General features: G+C 44.1%; 1 protein-coding gene and 1 long non-coding RNA gene across 5 annotated transcripts in view; one reads left to right on the top strand and one right to left on the bottom strand.

Annotated features, from left to right (window-relative positions):
* Apba1 (amyloid beta precursor protein binding family A member 1) overlaps positions 1–24,625 on the top strand; it is a 190,529-nt gene that overhangs the window by 139,002 nt on the left and 26,902 nt on the right. For all 4 annotated transcript variants that reach the window (XM_070035707.1, XM_070035709.1, XM_070035708.1 and 1 more), the window contains exons 3-5: positions 14,778–14,873; positions 19,057–19,096; positions 22,840–22,985. In XM_070035707.1, the coding sequence (XP_069891808.1) occupies positions 14,778–14,873; positions 19,057–19,096; positions 22,840–22,985 (282 nt within the window). The remainder of the gene's footprint in view (positions 1–14,777; positions 14,874–19,056; positions 19,097–22,839; positions 22,986–24,625) is intronic.
* On the bottom strand, positions 8,673–24,581 carry LOC138836985 (uncharacterized). Its single transcript, XR_011375137.1, has 3 exons — positions 24,351–24,581; positions 16,172–16,296; positions 8,673–8,925 (listed from the first exon to the last, which is right to left on the bottom strand). It is a non-coding gene; the product is annotated as an uncharacterized lncRNA (long non-coding RNA).

Raw genomic sequence — 24,625 nt, 5'->3', positions numbered from 1 at the left:
TTACTCCCATTGTAAGTATAGTTGGCAACATGTTCTTAATACTGCAATGTGGTTTGTCAATTTTATTTTATTTTATTTTATTTTTTGGTGGTGATGGTGATAGCACTGTGCTTGAAGTCAGGATTTTGCACTTGCTAATAAAGCAGGTGCTCTTCAACTTGTGCCACTCCACTGGCCTCTTTTTGCATTGGTTGTTCTTAAGATAGCCTCTTGTTTTCTGGGTAGGGCTATTCTGGACTGCAGTCCTCTGTCTGGGAAGCCAGGTGTGGGCTACTGTACCTAACCATTGTGCTTCAACCATAGCTGTGATGCCCACCATATGCCTACCCATTCACTGAAATGGAGCCTCCTAAATTGTTGGTCTTGGCTGACCTTGAAAACGATGTCCCCCTCCCCACCCAATTTCTGCTTCCTGAGTAGCTAGCATTACAAACTAGGATTGCAAGTAGCTAGGATTACCATGCCTGGCTCAGCCCATATCTCTGGAAACTGTTTTGACTACTTTACTGCAAGAAGCCATCGGAGAGCATATTTTCTGACCTAAACAAGGGCCACTTCACTTTTTCCTGAGACCTGTGGACAATTTTTCCCCTGCTGTTTCCCAAATTGAGACAACAGGCCCTCAGCTCCACTTGGTGTCTGATGTGCTTTGACAACTTCATCAAAAAGTACATAAAGTGGGGATGGACCAAGGGAGGTCTGACGAAAGGCTGGGCATTTCGGACTAAGTTTCCCCAAGTAGAATAGCTGAGAGTACACTTCCCTTGAAACAAGGTAGTTGTGAAATGCGGCTTGTTCTATAAATTGAAACATCCACTCTGGCTGTCCAGAGTGGCCTCAATCCACCCCAGTTTTCCTCTGTCCACGTCAGATTCCCAGTTAATGAAGCCAGGGTTTCCCTCTTTATACACCTTCATCTCAGGATTCTAGACTTTCTGGTCTGAGTCTCTGGAGCTGGTCTTACACAGCTATCTCTGCAACTACCACCTTAAACTATGAACTACATAACACTTAATCCTTTTTCTCTTCCTTTCAGGCTGAACTCCTTTCAGATTGAATTCAGTTACACTTGCTAGTCAAGTGCTCTATCACTTGAGCCAAATATCATCCTTTCGCTTTTCACTTTGTTTTACAGATTGGGCCTCATACTTTTGCCTTAGGGTTGACCTCTGACCTAGAGCCTCCTATCTCTGCCTCTCATTGTCTGGGATTACAAGTGTGCTCCACTACACCCTGGACCCTAACACTTAATTCTTTAGTATCTTGCTTTCCACTTTTCACATGCATCAACCTACTGCCTTTGTGAATCACAGGTGGTCCTCCGAGAACAGTCTCCCTATCCAACTCTTACACTTCACTCAGAGTGAGTCACACAAATGTAACACTCAGTGTCATCCTGTAGACATCTTTATGGTTGGCCTACTGCGACCATCTCAAAAAAGTCATCTACCTTCCTTGGTTTGGGTAAAACACATGGTCTCGTTTCTTTCTCAGGGTGAACATAAGAGACACTGGCTTTGCAGTTGTTGGGTCCTCCCTGGACATGTGAAATAAGAATCACTGGCTCCAGGTGTTCACTATTTGAAGAAGCCAAAGCTCACTTGCCATTCCGGATGGACACTGGCGAATGAATGAAGGTCATTGATCTTGGGGCCCTTCCTTCCTGGTCTCAGATGTCATGCTGCTATCCCCAGCACTCCAGTCCTCAGTGTACATTTAATCCTGTCCTGCTCTCGGGTGACTTCTGCCTTAAGCAGCTCTTTTATCAAGCACTTGGTCTGGTTAGGCAGTGAAAATGGCAGCATGTACCGGCCCCTATTCCTGCTCCAGAGACCAACGGTAAAAGTGTATGAGACAGGAAACCATTCAGCACTAGCAGTGCTTTGTGAGAAGTGAGCTCCCGTCTTTCTGAGGGGTCTGTAGCTTCGGCATCCGGGAACTAAACACTTGTGTTAACACTTCTTCCACCACGTACACTTTTTTTAACTTTAAAAAAGATGATGTACAGAGGTAGAGGAATATCTCGGCTTGACTGAGGCCCTCAGTCAAGGTCCTTGAGGTCCCCACACTCCCTGCCTTGAATTCAGCATGCAGCCATTATGGATGCTTTTTCTTCACTGTTGCTAAGAGACTGTTGACCAAGACTGTTGATCAGGTGCACCTGCTAATTCATTAAGTCTTATTAGTAGCATCTTATTCTCTTGACCTTGTGGTTGTGTTTGCCAGACTTATAAGACTAAGAAAAAATAACCTGTCTTGCTGTCAAGAATCCCATTTTTTTCCTGTTTTGCCTTTATTTCGTTTTTGTGCCATAGCTAGGGTTTGAACTCAGGGCCTCATGTTTGTTAGGAGAGTGCTCTATTACTTGTGCCGTGCCTAAATCCTTTCTTGCTTTCGTTATTCTTCTAATGGGGGCAATGCTTTTTGCCGAAGCTAGTCTCAACCTGTTATCCTTCTACCTGTCTGTGCCTCATCTGTACATGGGATTTCAGATCAGAATCATCATGCCCCACTTGTTTATTAAGCTGGGCCTTGCTAGCTTATTTTTTTATTGTCCCAGCTGGCCTCACATTTTATCCTTCGATCTCCACCCAGTATTTGGTAGTATAGACATGCCTCTCAGGGGTGTGATCAAGTTTTCCTAGTCAAGCTTTCTTCCCTAGGTGAGCTCAAGGTATAGGACTGAGCCTCAGCTTTCATTGTTGGTTGGTCAGGGGCATCCTGGGTCTTTCACACAGGGCCCTGTCTCATACTTAAAGTGTACAAGATGAGCAGGCTGTTTAATCAATGGCAAGGTGGATGTACCAGCCTGGGAAGCCTAAGCCTAGAGTGACATCTCATCACTGTTGCTGTATTTTATTGCTTAGATTAGTAACTCATGCTTGCTCCCCAGGGAGGGTGACAGAAGGGTCTGAATGGGAGGTGGAGATCCTTGGGGGCCATCTTATTACTTTTCATCCAGGAACTACTAGTCTTAAAAAACCTAATGGTATATATATAGCAACTGCTGGCCATGTCTTTGCCCTGGCCTTTTTTCTAAATACATTTTTATTGTTATTATAAAGGTGATGTACAGAGGGGGGTTACAGTTATATAAGTCAGATAAAGAGTACATTTCTTTTTTTTTAAACAATGTCATCCCCCTTTCCTAATTCTCTCCCAGTTTTTCTCACCCACAAATTGTATACAGTAGTTAATTTTCAGCATAGTTTCTAGTGAGTACCCCCATTTCTGTGCCCCCTCTTGCCCTCTCAAAAGATAGATAAGCGAACAAACAAGAAACAAGGAAATGTGAAAACAGCAACAAAAGGGGGAAAAAAACTCTTGTTTCCTTTATTGGAGTTCATTGATAAACACTGCTTTATGGGATCAGATGCACACAGACATGACACCTTTGTGTTCTTCTCCTCAGAACATCCTCCTTTAGTCCTACTGTGCGTGAATGCCTAGAGATTCAGTGTATATTTTTACCATCCAGTGTGTTTACTTGTGGATTTATAGGCACATTCTAGCTACCACAAAATAAATGAGGGAAACCATGCAACCTATGTTTCTTCTTGTCTGGCTGTACTTCACTTAATATAATTTTTTTCCAAGTCTTTCCATTTCCTTACAAATGGTACAACATCATTCTTTCTGATGGCTCAGTAGAATTGCGTTATGTATATAGACCACATTGTCTTGATCCATCGTCTACTGAGGGGCATCTGTTCTGCCCTGTCCTGTCATCTGGCTGAGAGTAAGCAACTCTGCAGGTCCCACAGTGTCCAAGGGAGAACAAAGCCAGCATGGTGGGTAGAGCCAGTGACTGTGCTGGAGAAATCTGGGAGTCCCAGTGGCTGAGGAAATGAATGGTGAGGCGCTAGCCCAGAGGACCAAGCATGTCCATGGTAGGAGTTCAACTTTATTCTCAATGGACTGTCAGTGTCTGTCGCACTCATAAATTCTGGCAGAGCCAGTATGCCAATGAGCCCCCAAACTGAGGGGCTGGGAGCTGACCTGGGCCACTGTGCTTGTTGCTTGCAAACCTGCACAGCCTGACCTAGGGCTACTACCATTGCTCTATGGGTCAAGATGCACACGGAGTTGGAAGCCAGGAAGCCAAGGGTCTTGTTGGCGCTGGGGGAACCGAGGCCCTGCGGCTGGCTATTATCTCCATGCCGGCATCTCTCCCTCGGATGGGGTGTGTGGATCATGTTCTCAGTGCCCTCATCCCAGCCTCCATGTTGCTGTTGGGAAGGCTTCCCATCACAGACATTATCCATTATTGATGATCCTGGAGAAGGCGCTGGTGAATAATTGAGTAGGTTTCAGGTGCAGCGTGAACCATAAAGGAAGAAGGAATGGAAAAATAAAAAAAAAGAACAAGCCAGGGAAAGAATTTCAAGTTCTGTCATGCCCAAAGGACATTGCACGTATGTTTTCTAGCACTTTCCAGAAGGCCTAGCAGTGTGGCTTTTGCTTTTGTTTATCTTGTAGTCCCTCTGTGATTTAGGGCTTGTGTGAGCTGGCCATCCCTGGCTAATAACTTTTTAAAAAACACCAATGCTTTTTTCAGTAGCAGTGTGGACTCATTCCATTGGCTTCAGAGACCAAGCAAGTCCCTCTGCAACTCGAACAAGAGCGATTTTTTAACAGTGATGGAAGGGCCAGGTGCTGGTAGCTCACACCTATAATCCTAGATACTCAGGAGGCTGAGATTTGAGTTTCACAGTTCAAAGCCAGCCCAGACAGGAAAGTCCGTGAGACTCTTAGCTCCATTTAACCACCAGAAAATCGGAAGTGGAGCTTTGGCACAAAGTGGTAGAGTACCAGCCTTGAGTGAAAGAGCTCAGGGATAGCACCCAAGCCCTGAGCCCCACAACCAACAACAACAAAAGACAAAAAAGAGAAAGCAATAAAAGCCAGCCTTCACTGGGAGCTATGGAGAGCTAAATGGTAGGGACTGTTTAGTCTGGACACTTGAGAAACAGCAGGAGTGATTTTCTTCCTTTTATATACCTAATGGCATAGAATTCCATTGTATATATATATACCACATTTTCTTGATCCATTCATCTGAGGGGCATCTGGGTTGGTTCCATATCTTAGCTATGGTAAATAATGCTGCAGTTGTGCTGGGAGCTTTAGTATGGTCTTTTTTTTGTGGTCATTTGGGTAAATGCCCAAAAGTGGGATTGCTGGGTCATAGGGGAGCTCTATGTGGAATCATTTGAGGAACTTCCATACTACTTTCCAAAGTTGTTGAACAAGATTACACTCCCATCAACAATGCAGTAGGGTTCCCTTCTGTCCACATCCCCTCCAGCATCTGTTGTTGTTAGAGTTCTTGATTTTTGCTGTTCTAACTGGGGTGAGGTGGTATCTCAATGTTGTTTTGATTTGCATTTCTTTTATGGCTAGGGAGGTTGAACATTTCTTCATGTGTCTATTGGCCATCTTTCTTTCTTCTTCAGAGAAGTTTCTCTTTAAGTCTTTAGCCCACTTATTTATTGGGCAGTTGTTTCTTTGAGGATTTGTTGTTGGGGGATTTAATTTTTCGAGTTCCAGGAATATTTTAGATCTGAGACCCTTGTCCGTTGTATGGCTAGTGAAGATCTTCTCCCAGTCCGTGGGCTTTCTATTGATCTTGCTAGCTATGTCCTTTGCCATGCAGAAGCTCTGCAATTTCATGCAATCCCATTTATCCAACCTTTCTTTGATTTGTTGAGTTTCTGGGTCTCTATTAAGAAAATTTTGGCCTGTGCCAAGGAAACCTAGGGTTTCTCCTCTAGGACAAGCAGAAAAGCTCAAAGGCTATGTACATATATGATCATATAAGATGATGTTAAGTGAAATGAACCCCAAGATAGAGACTCAAGTGATTTTTTATCTTTCTTGCTGTTGTTTTTAATGTATTTATAATGTACCATGTGTTTTGTTTTGTTTCTTTTGTATGGTCTTCCCCCATGGTATAACCCCTATTTTCAATGTATTTAATTCTGGTGTACATACAAGATGTATCTACATCTTGTATATTCATTTTTCTAATTTGGGGGGGGGAAGGGAAATAACAAAATGCTGAAATAAGGATACAGGTTGACCGATTGTAACATTGAGATGTACAAGACACTATGTTGAAAGCAAACTTTACAACTTGGGGGGGGGGTAGTTGTGGAGGTGGAAGGGAAGGGATAGTAGTGGAAAAACAAAGGAGGGGATAACAATGCTCGATAGGAAATGTACTCATTACCTTACTCATGTAACTGTAACCCCTCTGTACAGTATTTTTACAATAAAAATATCTACAAAAAAAGAAAAAAATACCTAACAGGAAGAAAGAAGTATTAGGGATTTCCCAGTGTCATCAGCCAGGAAAGATGCTCACGGTTTAAAAAGGGCTTTCTCAGAGAGTGCTGTAGAAATTGCAATCAGGTGGACTCAAGATGTAGTAGGTGCAATCTGGCAGCCAGCAGAAGCAATGGTGAGCGAGATGGGAGCCGCAAAGAGCTTGTCCACAGCACACAGTAGGGGACAGATTTGCCACCTCTGGGTTGGTTTAGATCTCTGAATCTCTTTTCTATCACAGAACAAAACTAACGACGCAGACTTGAAGGTAAACCTGACTGCGTGTTTGGTGAGGAAGGCTGCAGCCTTTGGTTAAGATGCACGCAGCCCTGCCTCCTGCCTTCACAGCCACCTCCTGCCTTATTCCCTCATCTCCTGGGGTGTTGTCTTGTTCTTCCTCTTATCTATTCTTCCTTATTTTCTCTATGGAACCAGTAGGTACAGTTCATCTCTGGAGCCTGGTGTGGAATTATCTGTTGACTTCCTTGAACCCATGCTGGTTCTAGGACGGCTCTTTTCCTGAATTTATGTAGCAAACTTGTCACATGGCTCTTACAGCAGAGCGCAGGGCCGTCAGTGGTGCATGGTGATCATGGAGAGGGGCAAGGGTTTACTTCTAGCATCCTGCGCCCCCAGAGGTCTAGCCACTCGCTGGCCAGAGTCTGTAAGCTCGGCCCCCTCCCCCCTGCCCAGATGTGTTCTAATACAAAGCCCAAGAGAACATTTCTCCTAACCCCAGCCTCTTCCTTCCACCTGAGCCGGATGCTTCTTCACAGCTTCTATAAACATAGCAGAGTTTGGGGCGTGTGAAAGTTTGTGGTGGCACCTCAGAGCCAAGTTTATTTTCCCCAGAAATAGTAGGTGCAGTTGCCAGCTTGGATGGGTATCAGAAACATCAGCTGACGGCGCTCCACCCATGACGCATGACACAAGGCTACTCAGGCACCAATGGGTTAATGCAAGGGCGGGGGGGGGGGCGGGGGGAAGGTCAGACACTCCCGGAGATGATCATGTCTCCTATTACCCATTGCATCATTGACTGGGCACCTAATACCACTGGAAACAGTCCCCCCAAGCAGCTCTGAGGTCGGGAGTCTGCCCAGGTCACCAGCAGCTGCCCCAGAGCTGGCCGGGCTGCCCAGACAGCACCTGCGAACATGGAGAACTTTTGGATGTACCAGTTTGAGAGTCAGGAAGAAGAGGAGGTAGGTGCAGCCTCAGGCATCAAGTTCATTGTTTTGCTGTGGCTCTCTTCTCATCCTGTGAGACGGTTAAGTTGTCCCCTTTCCCTTGTCAGGAGAAATTGAGTGAGTAAAGAGGAGTAGGTGGGCAAAGGGTGGGGGGGGGGGGACATCCCCTCCAATGGAGGAAACGCCCTTAGCTTTGTTTGCCTGGAGCTTGTGAGTCTCCCAAGCTTGGAAGGCAGCGGCTGTCATCTTTCCGCTATTTCCCCATCAGCACTGCATCCTGGTTCTTACATTGTGATTTTTCACTCGCTCCTGTTCTGTGCTATCTCTGTTGTGGCTTCTGTCTCCGTGCTCTTATGAAGCTGACGGTGGCTAATGCCTTGTGCAGGAGGAACTGCCTTGCTAGTAAATGAAGGGATACGTGCGGCGTGTCCTGGTACCATGCTTGGCACAGAGTAAAAGCCTTTTGAAAATGAGTAGCTGTTGGCCCTTTTTCGAAGGTATTTGTTATAGCAAACCCAGTGTTCTTAGATGCATCTCGTTTGTTGTTTGGTTGGCTGTTTGGTTTTGGTCTTCTCTGTAGACCAGGCTGCCTTCAAATTTGCAATCTTCCTATCTCAGACTTCCAAGTGCTGGGATTATTGGCATGCACCACCATGCCCAGCTTAGTGATGTCTCTTAATATAAGTTTAAAGTGGCTTCTTTTTTTCCCACTGAACCTATAGCCAGTGGGCTAGAAATGAGAGTCTTGATGAGATTTCAAGAAATGAATGGACTGAGCTGGGCATCAGTGTTTCATGCCTATAATCCTCGCTACCCAGGAACTTAAATCTGAGGATTGTGGTTTGAAGCCAGCCCAGGTAGGAAAGTCCATGAGACTCTTATCTCCAGTTAACCACCAAAAAGGGAGAAATGGAGCTGTGACTCTAGTGGTAGAGCCCTAGTCTTAAGAGAAAACAAACAAACAAACAAAAAACCTCAGGAATAGCACCCAGGCTCTGAGTCCAAGAGGAGACAGAGAGAGAGAGAGAGAGAGAGAAATGAGAGAGAGAGAGAAATGAGAGAGTAAAAGACTCCCTCATTTGACCAAGTTGTGCTGTTTCAGATAACTTCCATGAGTCGGTTTCAATGTGGAAAGACCAGCCTCTACTTACAGATCAGCTTTATCAGATGTTTCACTGGTTCACTCTGACACCAGTGACTCTGGCTTATAGTTAACTGGTTAGCTTTCTTTCCCCAGAGAACACAGCTTCAGGAACTTAGAACCCTTCTGATGGGGGTAAAATGAGCCCTTTGGGGTCTCCATGATGATACCACCTTGGAGGAGATTTCTGCCAGGCAGTACTTCCTGAGGTCCAGTGAGGAGGCAGTCAGCGCTCACAGATTGGGGCTGGGAGGAAGAGGGCTTCACCTATGGGGAAAGGAACAGACAGGGTAAGAATTGTTTCACCAACAGTTAGCTCAAAACGTTCCATTGGTATTAATTGAACCCATTGTGATTGTATATATAAAACACATCATTAAGCTCAGGCTGTTATCATTTTAATGGCATAATTATGCCCCTCAATGCCTATACTAACTTCCCTGCTTCACCACATTAAGGAAATACAAATGTGCATTGATAAGATAGCTTGAATTGAAAGTGAATAATGGTGGATTTGTCGTCAGTTTTGCTCTTCAGAAGCACACACATATTTTGGAGTAAGAAAAATGCCCAATCATATATTTGGGATTTTAAAAATAGTTCTAACGAGGAAAAAGGTTCATTTAGATCAGTAAAGGCAACTAGGTACATGCATTTCAGAAAAGAGGTAAGCTGATACGCAAAAGTGGAAAGACTGAAACCCAAAACCCCCACGTATAGTCTCAAAACAAAGTTGATCAGAAGGCCTAGAGCTGACCTACATCTGACCTAAGTGACTACACCTTTGAAATCCCTGGTAGAAAAGAGCAAAACCTGAATATTCCACAGGAAAGGCCTTGAATGATCATGTGCTCCATTACAAATGCCACTTTTTTTTTGCCAGTCGTGAGGCTTGAACTCAGCCTGGGCACTGTCCCTGAGCTTCTTTTGCTCATGGTTAGCACTCTATCACTTGAGCCAACAGCACCATTTCCAGCTTTTTCTGTTTATGTGGTACTAAGGAATCGAACCCAGGGCTTCATGTATGTTAGGCAAGCACTCTACCAGTAAGCCACATTCCCAGACACTACCTTGTTGTTGTTGTTGTTGTTTGACAGTCATAGGGCTTAAACTCAGGTCCTGGGCACTGTCCCTCAGCTCTTCAGCTCTACCACTTAAACCACATTGCCACTTCCAGTTTTCTGGTGGTTAATTAGAGATAAGAGTCTCACAGACTTTCCTGCCTGGGCTGGCTTTGAACTGCAGTCCTCAGATCTCAACCTCCTAAGTAGCTAGGATTACAGACATGAGCCACCGGCATCTGGCCAGCTTTTTTTTTTTTTTTTTTTTTTTTGTCGGTCGTGAGGCTTGAACTCTGGCCTGGGCGCTGTCCCTCAGCTCTTCAGCTCAAGGCGAGCGCTCTACCACTTGAGCTACAGCGCCACTTCCTAGCTTTTTTTTTTTTTTAATTTACTTTTGTTATTATAGAGGTGATGTACAGAGCGGTTACATTTGCATGACTCAGTACGTTTCCTTTCCTACAGTGTCATATGGTTCTTCATTTTCTCCCATACTCTTCCTCCCTTCTCCACCCGTGAGTTGTATAGTTCAGGTGGCACAAATACCCTTTGTGAACACTTGTCCCCACTCTTGTGTCTGCCACACTTCCCTCAGGAAGTGGGGGTACACAAGTCATGTGGGAGAGAGGCTGATGATGGCCAAGAACCCAAGCAGGAGAGCCTGTGGAAACATGTGGTTCCAGAAACCATGAGAACATGTAAGTTCAGTGCTGTGCATCCAGAGCCCACTCTGAACAGAGTGGGTTTTCATTTCATTTCATCCTGGTTTTCATTTCCTTTCTCTTTGTTACAAGATAAGCATCTACGTATCTTCCCATTCAGTACCTGTATTGAGCTGTTGGATATTTTATGAGGAGCTCTGTATTAGGCACTCAAGAGAGGAAACTTGTAAACTGATTATACATCCTGCCTTTGTGGTGCTTATTAAAGCATTGTACTGAAAGTACGATTGTCCTATAATGCTGTGTTTTTATAAAAGATAGGGAGAGTGAGATGAGCTTTGTGAATGGCACAAATAAGAATACAGGCAAATAGTTCTTTCTGGAAGGGGGTATTCTGTCACTTAAGAATTAGGGAGATTGCGTGAAAGAGGTGATCATTGGAATGGATCTTTGGAAGCTTGTGGATGTACAGTCTGGACAGGAGTGGAAACAAAGGAACTAAGCAGAAAGATGCCAAGGTTAGGCTGGGAGGAGGAGGTAGTGAAGTCTGGCTTTGGTGATAAAAGGTTAAGAACAAGAAAGGGAGCAGAAACCAATAAGGAAATTAAGGCCAAACCTTGGAGCGTCTCAAGTGTCGAAATCCACAGTCTAGAATGTATTCCATAAACAAAGAGGAAGGATAGAGGGTTTCCAAATTGAGGATGCTGTACTCACAGTTTTTTTTTTAAAGCTATTCAAAATGAGAATAAGTAGGCAGGCACGCAGCAAAAGTCTGGCAGAAAAGTACATGAACACATCCATGTTAGTCTTACGAAAAAGAAAAAGCCATACACCTTGTTCTCAGGTTTTGTGAAGTGTTCCACATAGGTAAAATTAGTAAATAGCTCAGTCACTGAGTTCCCTTGGATGATAGGGACCAATTCACTGGAAACCATCCAACTCGGCTAGAGTTGCCTGTGGTTTTTCACTGAATATCCTACGCTTCACAAGCTGTGCTGTGGATCGACACTGGCCTAGGGCGGGTACATGCAAGTGTCTTCTGTAAATTAATCATCATGATGATCTCATCCTCAACTCTATTTTCCCAAAATGCTTCCTTGTATAGGAGACAGTGGACAGGCCCAAAGTTGCACACAACAGTTGTAGGTTCCTCCCTCTCCCCGCCCCTAACCTCTGCCACTCATGAACTGTTCTCCCTAATATGCTATAATGAGGGTGGGGATTTAGGAATTAGGGTAAAAGCTTTGTGCCTTCTGTTTGCTTTTTCACTTTATCTGTGAATGAAATTTTAATGAGAAAGAGAACCAGATGAAGATGAAAAGAAATACCTCCAGGAATGTGTTCTGGCCTTGTTAATGTTCTCCCAGAGAGACAAAATAATATTTGTAATGGTTGGGATTGTGAAAGATGGGCTAATGGTTGAGCATTTTGTACCTGTCTGGGCACTGTTGCTCCTTCTATGAAACCCATTGCTCTAAGAGGATGGACTCTGAGCCCAGTGTCAGAGTTGTAAGTGGTAGAAAAAGAATTCACATGCCAATCTGCCCCATGCCTGGGGTTCTTGAGCGTGTAACCACTTCATTCTTCCGAAACTTAAGATACGACTGTACCTATCCAACAGCCATCATTTTCAAGGGAGAAATGTCATCTTCCCTGTAATCATATTATGCATTTGAAAATGGATCCTCATGTTGGAAAGTCAAATCATAGTGGCTATGAAGACTCCATGGAGTTGATTAATGTTTACTTCACCCAATCAGCAGACTTTGTTCTGGGGCCTTTCAAGTCCTGGGCCCTGTGACAGGAAAAGATTCGGTGTGTTCTCCACTGGAGAAATTCTAAAAACACCTTAGCTTAGCTTTTGATGAATAACAGCTAGGTTCAAATTCTAACCATATGAACATTTTTAGAACAAAATATTATTATTTAAACAAAGTCATAATGACTTGGGAGGTATTATACTTTTTTTTTTTTTGCATGTCCTGGGGCTTGAACTTAGGACCTGGGCACTATCCTGAGCTGATTTTGGTCAAGGCTAGCACTCTACCACTTGAGCCACAGCGCTATTTCCGGCTTTTTCTGCTTATGTGGTGCTGAGGAATCGAACTCAGGGCCTCATGCATGCAAGGCAAGCACTCCACCACCGAGCCACCTTCCCAGCCCTATACTTTTTTATATATAACCATTTCATTAGCTGCTCATGAGAATGAGATCTGAGGATTAGGGCTCAAAGCCAGCCTGGGAAGGGAAAAAAAAAACAACAACTCCTCAAGACACACTTTTTTAATGAAGGTGTTTCATAGTCCTGAAACTAAGTAGTTAAAGAAAATCCAATTACACTAGCTCCCCCAGGGACTAGACCCTTAAAATCTTTGTGACAGAGAAAATTACGTGAAGGAAAGAAACGAGCCATAAATATCAAAGGAAGCTCTTTAAATCTGAAACAGAAAAAAAAGCTGGGGAAATGTAAAGACATTAAATTCTCATACTTTCCTACATTAATTTTGAGTAAGCCAAACAGTGCTAAATCAGTAAGTACCCACCAACTCTCCTGGGTGCTGAGGGAAAAATCCCGTGTGCTGCTTTTTAAAGGCAGCCATGGCTGCTTTATGGTGGCCAGGGGCCGGGGGGGTCAGGGTTCTTTATGTCTTCTGCTTCCCTGTGTATGCCCTCTGGCTCAACTTCAAAGCATCAGTTTCTGCCTGTGACTATTTAAAGGGCTATTCTTCACCTCCCTGCCTTGAATCAGGTAATCATATGGCCAGAGGCTGGAATCCTACAGTTTCTTGGTCTGAATAATAATCATGCATTTCCCATCATTTGATTCATTTGGTGCCTCCTATATTCCTTATAATTCACAATTGGGGAGAAAGGTTTTTTTGGGGGGGGTTCTTTTTTATTAACATAATGTTTTCTGGGGTCCTTTTTGTCTGGTACCATGCCTGCTTCCCCCAGCACCCCTGCTGTGTGAAACATTCTCCCTTGCCATGTCCCAAGATTTTACTACTAGACATAGATAGATTCAAGCAAAGGCTGGTGGTGTTTGGGGAATTCACCTCCCTCACATCCCCACAGTTCCCAAGAGAATATTTCCTGTGTGTTTTCTGCCTGCCGTGGGACATCACTCACAGAGAGCATCTTGCTCTCTAGAGTGCCGCCTTCCTGACCTTCCCTGTGGCTCCCTTGAAGATGCCCTTTATACCTCCCAAGATGTTCTCAAATATGTGGGCGTGTTCTTGTATCATCCGGGGGATATTCAGGGAGCCTGTATCGATCCCAGCGCTGTAGTGGCTGGCTTACTTGGCCATTCACCTAGCAGGCATGAACAGTGTGCCTGACGGGGGTCAGTCACTTCCGGCAGGGTCAGCCTGTGCTCGGCTGTACCTGAGATATCCCCACACCCAGCAGGGACCCTGCACCCAAAGCTAGGTGTCCAAGCCTGGTTTTCAAACATATCATTTTACAAAGGATCTCCAAACCATTCGACAAATCACCCAAGGTTATGTGTCTTGTGCAGAAACACTGACATTTCTCTAAATTTTTAGTGGCCTGTGGATCAAATCACGCAACATATGTGACTTCGGAGCCAGCCAGGAAAGTACAGGTGGAGAGGTTTCCAGTCATCCAAATCAGGCCCAGCTGCTTCTTTAAAAAGACATGCTGCTGGGCTGGGAAGGTGGCTCAGTGGTAGAGTGCTTGCCTTGCATGCATGAGGCCCGGGGTTCGATTCCTCAGCACCACATAAGCAGAAAAAGCCAGAAGTGGCACTGTGGCTCAAGTGGTAGGGCACTAATCTTGAGCTGAAGAGCTGAGGGACAGCACCCAGATTCAGAGCTCGGGCCCCACAACTGACTAAAGGAAAAAAAAAAAAAAAAGACATTCTGCACTAGGGAAAAGCAAAAGAAGGGGTGACATTGACCAAAAGAGAAATGTACATATTACCTAAATTGTGAAATGGTAACCTCTCTGTACACCTTAATAAACTATTAAAAAAAAAAAAAAGACCTGCTTCAGTTTTTACTTTTTTATAACCATCATCTTGAGCAGGCGATTTTACAAGACAATTTGGTATCCTAATCTTTAGTAAAGAAAAAAAATTAGTCTGTGTATTTAGGCCCTGAAGTTTGGCAGATAACTCTTTCTCTGCTTTCTCTCAGCAGTGAGCCTGAGGGAGAAAATGACCCCCAGCTCTTAACTTCCTTTAAAGGAATGGCAGAAGTTCAAAAGTAAAGCTTCAGTGCCCCAGGCCCATCCTGGACAGCTGGCGACTCCTTTCCAAAGGGCTTTCCCCACCTGGAGTGAACTTCAGCAGAGTTCTGCTTTACCCCCCTCGTCCCCCGGCCCAGCATGCTGAGTCCTTCCAGTTCTCACTGTTGTCTGTGCTGTTGTTGTGTTTCAGTCTCCGTCTCCCGGCAGCTCCTCGCCCCTGGGTGCAGAGTCATCGAGCACACCCCTTCACCCCAGCGACCCCGCGGAAGCCTCCACAAATAAAGAGGTAGGGTGTCCTGGCCACCGGCCTGTCTTGATTCATTCTAACACCGCTGTGTGATTCCTCCAGCCCCTTACAGAACTCCTGACCCAGATTACCCTGGGGAGGAAGAGTCCGAACTCCCCAGTGTGTGGTCCGTCTCCTAAAGCCATGACGTCCAGCCTGGTAGCTACAAACCACAGGTGTCTATTTTAATGCCTGAACAAAATGAAAATGCCATATCCTTAGGCACACAACAGCCACTGTGACTAGTGTCCCCTACAGTGGACAGGCTACTACAGGGCAGGACAGAACCCTGGGATCATTGCACAGAGTTCTGTTGGACAGCATTGGCTGTTGAATACCAAACACTTCAAATACCAGCATCCTTCCACATGGCAATAGGAGCCTTCTGCTACCATGGATTGGCAGTTGTGGTTCCAGTTCACATCATTTGTCCACACAGTATACCTGAAAAGCCCACCCCCATGCTCTCTCTCATGTAAGTTCCAGTTAGGTGACCCTAGCACACCCCTACTCCTGCTCTGTCTACAGCTGTCCCGGATGACTTTCTCGGACATCGTGGTGGGATGCTGTCTTTCTGTACAGTCTTATTAGTACACTCACCAGCCTCATCCACCTGCCAGGCACTTGAAATGTGGCCAGAAGGACAGAGGAACGCAAATGAACTTAACTAGATGCATATGGCTAGAAGCTCTTTGGATAGAGTAGTGCTTTGAAGGCGTCCTTTTGGGACAAGCTGTGTATTCATCCTGCTTATGGTGAACTCTGACAGAGGCGTTTTCAGTGAGATGCTACTTGTTCTTCCTACGGTTTCTGGGGCTACAGAAGGGCAGATGTTTTTCCCTGAAGGGGATCCACTGCCTTCTTTAGGACCCAGTATCCTTTTACATCGGGTGGCAGCCATCCTACCTGTTTGTGCACCAGCATCATGTAAATATTGGCCCACACAATCACTCTAAATATAGATGCTCCCTCACCAACACTAAGGATGTGTGTTAAAGAGGTAAACCATGCAGGGGGTGGAGAACCTTGTTTCTCTTTTAGATATTTAGAACATCATTTATAGGCCAAATAAAATGATCGATGCAGGCAGCCAGGCCCCTTGGGAAGCCAATGTGAGAAGTATATGTGTCTGTCTTATTACCCATCAAATGGTTTGTCAGACCTTACCCAACGTTCCCCACCCCAGATTAAAGAGTAATTGTGTCATGGTTGTACATATTAATAGAAGAAAACAATCCGATTTAACCTGGGTGAGATTGCTTGTCAAGTTTAACCCAGACTATTGAAGTATTACCTACCATTGATGTGAGGGAGACGTAGATATTTTCTTACTCTGTTAAACAGAGAATCGTTGAAGTGGCACCAATGTTAGATGTAGACTGGCGATACTTTCTTTTCTGGTCCATCCTCAGCCCCTAGGCCACTAGAACACAAGCGACAGAGTCATTGTTTCGGCTATACACCACATTCTATTTGCTTCAGCCTTCACTCATAACACACACAGAAGACAAGAAGAGTCATAGCTGCAATGGTGACAGAATTGGGTATTTTTCAGTTGCTGAGCATCACGGTGCCCTGAGCACGCCAGACTGAGCAAATGCTAGGTTATACCTTATTTGATCCTGAGGACAATTCTTAAGGTAGATATCATCGCCCTCATTTGTTAGTGGAGACAGCCAAAGGGTCAGGTGATTGACCTGAGGTCACAGCTCATAAGTGGCCAGCCAGGATTAGAATCCAGGCCCTTAACTCTCAGGATTTGCTACCCAAGAGTGGAAAGTGTTTACAGGTCACAGACTGTGGAGAAACAGCTGGTGCGTCATTCGAATTGTCAGCCTTCCAGACTCTGCAAGTGGTTCATGGGGCACTCCCCTTCTTGCCCCGCCCCCAAGCACCTGGAGATTCTCAGCCTTTTTCTTTTTAAATGCAACTTTATTGGTTGTTGAATGGCTACGGGTCCACTGGTGTTGATCTGGGGTCATGTATGAGAAAACAAAAGGACTGGCCAAACGTCTGTACATCCAGCCTTTGATTATGTGGGAGAGAGAATAAGCAAGGCACATTTGTTAGTTTCTCTGTTCCTGCAAGACTTGCTGCGTGTTTCTGCATAGCCTCAGAAATAATGCTGAACATCCTCTTTGTGTGCAATAATTACAGATACTTGCACAAAATTCCCTTAAAAAAATTTATTCTCCCAGAGACTGAAGCAGAGCTAGTCATGAACGCATGAATAGCGAAGACGTGAATGTACCCAATGCTCACCATCACAGCTCTAAACAAAACAGCTTTTATAACTCGAGATAAAATAACTCTTCAGTAGCTTCTGACAAAAGCTGGACAACAGTTTTAAAATTAACATTCAGAAAAGTATTCCAGTAGCCCAAGAAAATCTGAATTGCTTTCTTTGATGTACCCAAAGGTCTATACTATTGTGTGTGTGTGTGTGTGTGTGTGTGTGTGTGTGTGTGTATATACACATACACACAGACACTATTTTTTAATTATGGAAATCCTCCTTACCCCAGAGCTCTGGCTGCATGTCAAAGGGAAATAATAATTTTAGAATATTTGTTCCTTATGAAGCAGCTGACTTCCATCTGCCTATCATGATTCACCTGTGAATTTTTTTTTCTTCAAGCAGAGATAGGATTAAGGGTGTGGCTCAAGTCATAGAGCCCCAACCAATGAATGAAAGCCAGCATCAGATACTAAGATCAAGTTCCAGCCTTGGTGGTGGGGGGCGTGGGGAAGCAAAGATAGTTACTGTAAAGTAAATGTACAACTTGGTTGAAGTTGGAATTCCTTTCCTCTTGCTCACATACTCTGGCCTGTACTCGGTATGCACTTTTCCACAAATGCATTAGCTGGTAGTCTTTTGCTCCTATTTCCAAGAGACTCAGCTTCATTAGTGCAAAGAGCCATTTTATATCTCATGATCAAGTCTGCAGGACTTGCTCCTGTGTGATTAGTGTGGAATTCTTGTTACTTTCCTGAGTTTAAGTTAGTTTTAAGACAAGATTCCTTTACATGCCCCCAATTTTCCACACAGCATTAGAAAATGGCTGTGTTTGAATATTAGGCAAGTATTAACTAATTAATCATCCCTTTGAATTCTCTTATATTTTCTTTCCAGTAAAGAGCACTGTGTACAATGCTAGCATAGGGGGTGGCTTCCTCTCCACCATCACCCCCTCATCTAGCCCACCGGCTTCCCCAGGGCAGGTTCTATCCAGGTCATGCTATTGAGTGGCAATGCTGGGCTAGCTGCCCCGTCTGTAGAAGGCATATGTTTTGTCCATCACATTGCTTCTCAGCCAGTGGAAACTTTGACTCTGCATTGAGGGACCTCATCTTCAACAAGAGCTTTCCCCTAGTGCTTGCCACTGCTCTACTCGAGACATTCCAGCTACTCATCCTGTGAGTTTGAAGCAAAAATGCATTTCCTTCTCCTTGTGTTCAAATAGAGTTTTAGCTAGCACATTTGTTCTGAAAGAAGCCACTAGCAAGTTCTGCCCCTCTGAGTGCTTGCATTTAAACTGCCATCCGGTTGCATTGGACAAGATACTTAGCTTACCAGACCACTGCCAACAAGACTGGCTTCTAAAAGTTCCAGACTTTTTAATGTATTCTCTTTTTGTGTGATCTCATTTTAAGGGAACACACACTAATGATTTATATAATGGAATTCTTCAAATCAATCAGTAAGAGATGAAAGGAAGAGGAAAAAACAAAACTAGTACACATTTTTAAAACAGGGGTGCTTTGCAGCAAAGACCTAAAACAAAGCTCTCCAAGGGGATCCTTAATTTAGGTATTCAATCATACTGTTGGTGTTTTTACTAATCAACTGTTCTTCACATGGAACAGATTCTCAAGAATGCAAATCGTGTCCTTCTTGCTATTGCTGATTATAGATTTTGGTCTGTGGGACATTGTCAAGCTGACACATACCTTTCTCTGAAATGTAGGGGCTTGTTAAAATGTGAATGGACTGTTCTGGGTTATAAGTGACCTTTAATAATAAATGCATGTTTATCCACAATTTACTTTCTCTAATGAAAAATGGTCGATCACTGGTTAACAAATGCCAATGGTGATGTATTTCTTTTCCATGTTTCATGCATAGTTGTGTTAATGCATATTTCATCGTGCCCTTTTTGAAACCTCTTTGTCTTAATTACAGTCAAGAAAAAGCTTGGCTTCATTCCCCACCTACGTTGAAGGTAAGATCTGAAAAGCAAATATCAGGCACAGAGTCATTCATTAATCTTTTATCAGTTGAGGCATTAGAAACAGCAGATTTTTTTTAAAAAAAGGTAGAGCCATGTGTTGGAGGTTCATGTCTATAATCCTGACTATTCAAGAGCCTTAGATCTGAGGGTTCATGGTTTGGAGCCAGCCTGGGGGGGGGGGGGGGAGAGGAGAGGGAAGGCCTAGAGATTCTTATCTCCAAATAACCACCAAAATGATGGGCTGGACACATGGCCCAAGTGGAAGGGTGCCAGCTGTGAGCAACACAAAGCTGAGTTGAGAATATGAGGCCCTTAGTTCAAGCCCCAATACTAACATACATACATACATACATACATACATACATACATGGAAGAAAGGAAGGAGAAGGAGGCAGGGAAGAAAGGAAGGGAGGCAGGCAGGCAGACAGGCCACAAATTGGTAGTAAAAGTGCAATTGCTGTAAGCCTCTTATAATGAGATCATGAGGTGAAAGTCTCCTTATGTCTATCCCAGTGTGTCTCTTACGTGCTTTGAGGACAGTCCAAGTTGAAACAAACTAGAAGGAAGAAGTCTAGAAAGACATTCCCAATAATTCTCAGCTCTTGCATGGATGAGCTATTAGTAGTAACATTTGTCAGCACTTAACTCTCTGCCATATACAGTTCTAAGCACCTCGCATGTAGTAACTAATTGGATTTTCACATCAGTCTTGTAAAGTGGGTTTGGTGTTTATTCTCATGTTATACATGAGAATATCAAGGCACCAGGACATTGCAAAACCAGGCTATCAGTGATGGGCTTACTCCAGGATTCTCTCTGGAACTGTGTTCTTTGTACGCTTCAACAACTAGTTATGCAAGAGGTCTGGGGGAGGGGGCAGCAAAACTCAGCTCAGTCTCTGCACCCCAGCAGATTATACCCAGATAGGGTGCTTCTCATGTACATCAAAGTACTCTGTGGCTACAAGTGCCACAGATGCTCTACCCGGGAAATGGCAGAAGCTTTTTCAGAAGGCCACGGCCAGCCTTTGGCTCCTGTGTGTGAACAGTTGGGGTGGTTTGGAATAAGTTAACAGGATTCATAAAATTTCGTAAATCTCACTCACACTTGAGGTCCAGAACAAACTTAGTTCCAGTTTAACAAGTTGAGGTTTTTAACAGAGTACCCTGGAAATTATCTACATCTTTTGAGTGTGTGTGTATGTGTGTGTGTGTGTGTGTGTGTGTGTGTCTGTGTCTGTGTCTGTGTCTGTGTCTGTGTCTGTGTGTGTGATTGAAATTCCATGAGCATACCTTAAAAAAACTTGCTTCTGTGAAATTCTGTTTTGAGATGGCTTTTTAGTGTGTTCTCAGGGCTGGCTTGAGTTGAGATCCTTCTGTCTCAACTTCCTAAGATCCTGGGGTTAGCGACATGCAACATTATAACCAGCTCTATCTATAGTCTTTTTTGAAATTGATCAACATCAAATCTACAGAGAAATTATAAAAATAGTTTTTTATTTCCTGTCATGATACAGTGACATTCAGTCATAGTCAATTTCCCTGAACGATAAATGGTTTCTAAGATCATAATCCCAAACTTAAAATATCTCTGCCCCTTATCTGTGTCCAGGATCTGTGTAGTGTTTGCATCTTTATATAGTTATTTAAATATTTAGGGGATTGTTTTTACATATGCCTGTGTGTGCACACTTTTTCTTTTGGTTGAAAAGTGACCCTTTTCAGTTCAGTCAGACATGAATATATGATATTCCATAGAAAATGTGGGTTAATTTTGTTTTTCTTTTTAACATTGTAAAAACTTACCCTTGAGGGGATCTTTTTCTTGCTATTTAGTTGACAAAAAATTATCAAGTACCATTGTAAATCCATCAGTAGGTACTTTTTATAGGACACTGAAATCTTTTACAGAGGATAGAGTGTGTGTAGCCAAAACCCATCCATATGTCTAATGGATCAGTGTTTTGCTGTGGTACAACCAAAATTGTACATTGTAAACAACTGGATCCCTTCCTCCACTCATAACAGTTTCAAGGCGGGAACCACCTTGAAACTAGCCTGTGGCTGGAGCAGGGTAGTCTGGACACCACAGCAGTGTTTGCCAAGTCTTCCTTGTTAAAACAAAATAACACAAATAACAGGTTCCTTGCCCACAGTTGGGGATTTACCACTTGAGCCACGCTTCTAGTCCAGCATTTGGCTCATTAATGGGGGATGGAACTTCAAGGACTTTTCTGCCCAAACTGACTTTGAACCTCCATTCCCCCAGACCCATCCTCCTGAATAGCTAAGATTGTAGGTATGAGCCACCAGTGCCTGGCTCTAAAACACCTCTAAGTTCTGTGTTTTGACTGCCAACTTCAGTTTAGAAAAATGAATGTCTGTGCCCTGGTGACTTGCTTACAGTGGGAGGTAGCTGTGTAATTGTGTCTCCTGTGTAATCTCAAGATGAACCAAATGGTAAAAATAAAGATAATAAACATTTCAAGTTAGTCCTGCAAAGGGGAAAGCCAAGTATTTCCATTTCCAGTTACTGAATATAAGACCCTAAGGCTTCAACAGTGGGTAAAAATGTGTATTTAGTTTCCCCAGATCTAGTACTCAAGTCCAAGAGAGTGCGTGTGTGTGTGTGTGTGTGTGTGTGTGTGCGCGCGCACGCGTGCGTGTGTGCGTGCGCATGCGGGTTCTGGGGTTTGAACTGATTGATATTTTTTTCTCAAGGCTAGTGTTCTACCACTTGAGCCACAGCTCCTAACATTTTTGGTAGTTAATTGGAAATGAGTCTCACTGACTTTCCTGCCTAGGCCGGCTTCTAACCACAATCCTCAGATCTCAGCCTCCAGAGTAGCTAGGATCACAGACATGAGCCACTGTTGCCCAGCTGAAAGTACAGACTACAAATTAAAATACCTTTCTTAAGTTAACTATTATAAAGTTATACAATCGCCTCAGACATGTTTGAATCTGGAGTGCAGTTTATAAGTGATTGTGGTCAGACTCATATGCCTCCATTGTAAATATTTAAAACTGAGATGAGGCTGTTGAATGAGAACAGAGACTTCCCATTTTCCTTGATCTGTGTGTGAGGCCAGTAACATTATGGTCTGTAAATCAGCAAAGTCGGCTGCCTGGAGCCATGACTTTGGAATTTGACCTGTCTTACAGAATTGAAGTCAGAAGCCATTATAAAAATCCATATACTCTAATAAAACAAATATCTCACCTTTCTGATGAATAAAAATTTCTTTCCTCTATTATAAACCAAACAGAGAAGGAATACAGGAATTGGTGGCCAAAAAAAGAAAATAGGAAGTGCCATACAATGATGCTTTCCTAAAAGATATCTTCCATTCACCGAAGCATCTCTAGCTGATAGCCTCACGATGAAAGACACTAAGTCACAAAAGTCAGGAGATGAATATGACATGGTCTTTGTCCCCAAAGACACTGGAGTCTGAATGGGAGAAACTGCATTCTTTATCACTGGACTTTGTTTCCTATTTAAGTAACTGCTTGCATCAATACTCACAGTAAACAGCATGGGTAAAATAAGTGATTCTGAGGCTCTGTACCTTCCATTTGAACAGGAGGGGTGAGTACCAGCAGACACCGATACCTTAGGTCAGCAAGGTAACCAGGCCAGCAGTGCATGAGGGGAAGGCAGTTCACCATCGCGGGTAGAGTGGTCTCCACTCAGAGTGGCTGCGCTCACCACTGCGGTTCTTACTGTTCCAGTCCCTGGACCTTGCGACCCTGAAGACTTGATCGATGGAATCATTTTTGCCGCCAATTACCTTGGCTCTACCCAGCTGCTTTCAGACAAAACTCCCTCCAAAAACGTGCGCATGATGCAGGCGCAGGAAGCAGTGAGCAGGATCAAGGTAAGGAGGTCTCTGTGGTCCAGGGTGGGGGCGGAGGTTATGCAGCTGATGGCACCTGAGCAGTCCATCATGTCAGCCCACATCTCTGTGTCTAGCCCATGCTTAGAAAGTGCAGTGAGGGCTGGGAAGGTGGCTCAGTGGTAGAGTGCTTGCCTCGCATGTATGAGGCCCTGGGTTCTATCCCTTAGTACCACATAAACAGAAAAGGCCAGAAGTGGTGCTTTGGCTCAAGTGATAGAGTGCTAGCCTTGAGCTGAAGAGCTGAAGGACAGCGCCCAGGCCCAGAGTTCAAGCCCCACGACCGATCAAAAGAAAAGAGAAAAGGAAAAAAAAAAGTGGACTGAGATAACACCACAGGCAGAGGCACATCCGTGACCCTTCTTGTGATCTAAACAAGATTTCCATTGTCTAGTTGACGAACACGAATTAGGTTGTTCTTAAGAAAAAGTCCATATGATCATCGTCTTTGAAAAATAGATATGAGGAAGGATATCATTCTGAGTATTTTGCCCTGGATGTGAGGTATAACAATGTATTTCCATGGACAACTAGAGGCGAGGGACTTGAACATTCCTATTAGTGTTGGGTCGCACCAGGTGGCACTGTTTTTGAACTGGCTGGCTTCAAGTAAAATGAACAATTTGGTCAAATCCAACCTGCATACTCAGAACAAGCCAATGCAAAGCTAACCCAGTTTTAAACTAGTCATAGCTGTTTTCAGTCTGTTTCATCATTAATTAAACGGAGCAAGCCTGTTGGATCCAGCAAGGGCCAGTTTATACCTGGCATAAATCATTCACAACTAATTTGAACCAATCCCAAACCAGTCCAATACTGTGGAAATGCAGAGCTCTAGGATGCCAGAATGACCTAGAATTATAGATACACCAGGACACTACATGGCATTTATACCATCCAAATGCCATTGTGCCCCAGCACAGAGACACACACCTTTCCAGCACTGTGAAGGAGGTTAGATCTCACCAAAATGGCTTTCATCCAGATTCAACTGGTCAAAATTGGTTCCTACCACAAGAAGCTCTTCCCCTTTTCATTCCTTCTTTCATATATTCCCAAAACATGGTAAAATGAGAAAGAAGGACACATAGAAGACAGTGACACCAGGTGCCTGTGGCTCATGCCTGTAATCCTAGCTACTCAGGAGGCTGAGATCTGAGAATCACAGTTCAAAGCCAGCCTGGGCAGGAAAGTCCATGAGACTCTTATCTCCAATAAACCACCAGAAAATCGGAAGTGGCCCTGTGGCTCAAGTGATAGAGTGCTAGCTTTGAGCCAAAGGGCTGAGGGACAGCGCCCAGGCCCAGAATTCCAGCCCCAGGATGACAAAAAAACAAAAACAAATACCAGTGAGTGAGAGCTTTGAATCTGTTCATTAGAGAAGAAATATCCCTTGAGCTCTTCCGTGTGCATGATGATGGGAGATGACGGGTGGAAAAATAGCAGTGGATGAGGTGAGGTCCTTTCCCTTGAGCTCGGCCGTACAGATGCGATGAAGTTGTACAGTGAGTACAGAGGAGGTGTTCAAGTAAGTGCAGGTGAGTCCTCAAGAGAAAACATCACCAGAGAGACAGGCAAGGGAGTGAACAGTGAACGTCTGTTTCCACGGCTACCATAATTAT

The sequence above is a fragment of the Dipodomys merriami genome, unplaced genomic scaffold (assembly GCF_024711535.1).
Source record: "Dipodomys merriami isolate MVZ:Mamm:240054 unplaced genomic scaffold, mDipMer1.0.p SCAF_26, whole genome shotgun sequence".
Classification (NCBI taxonomy): domain Eukaryota; kingdom Metazoa; phylum Chordata; class Mammalia; order Rodentia; family Heteromyidae; genus Dipodomys; species Dipodomys merriami.
This window is presented reverse-complemented; position numbering and strand designations above follow the sequence as displayed.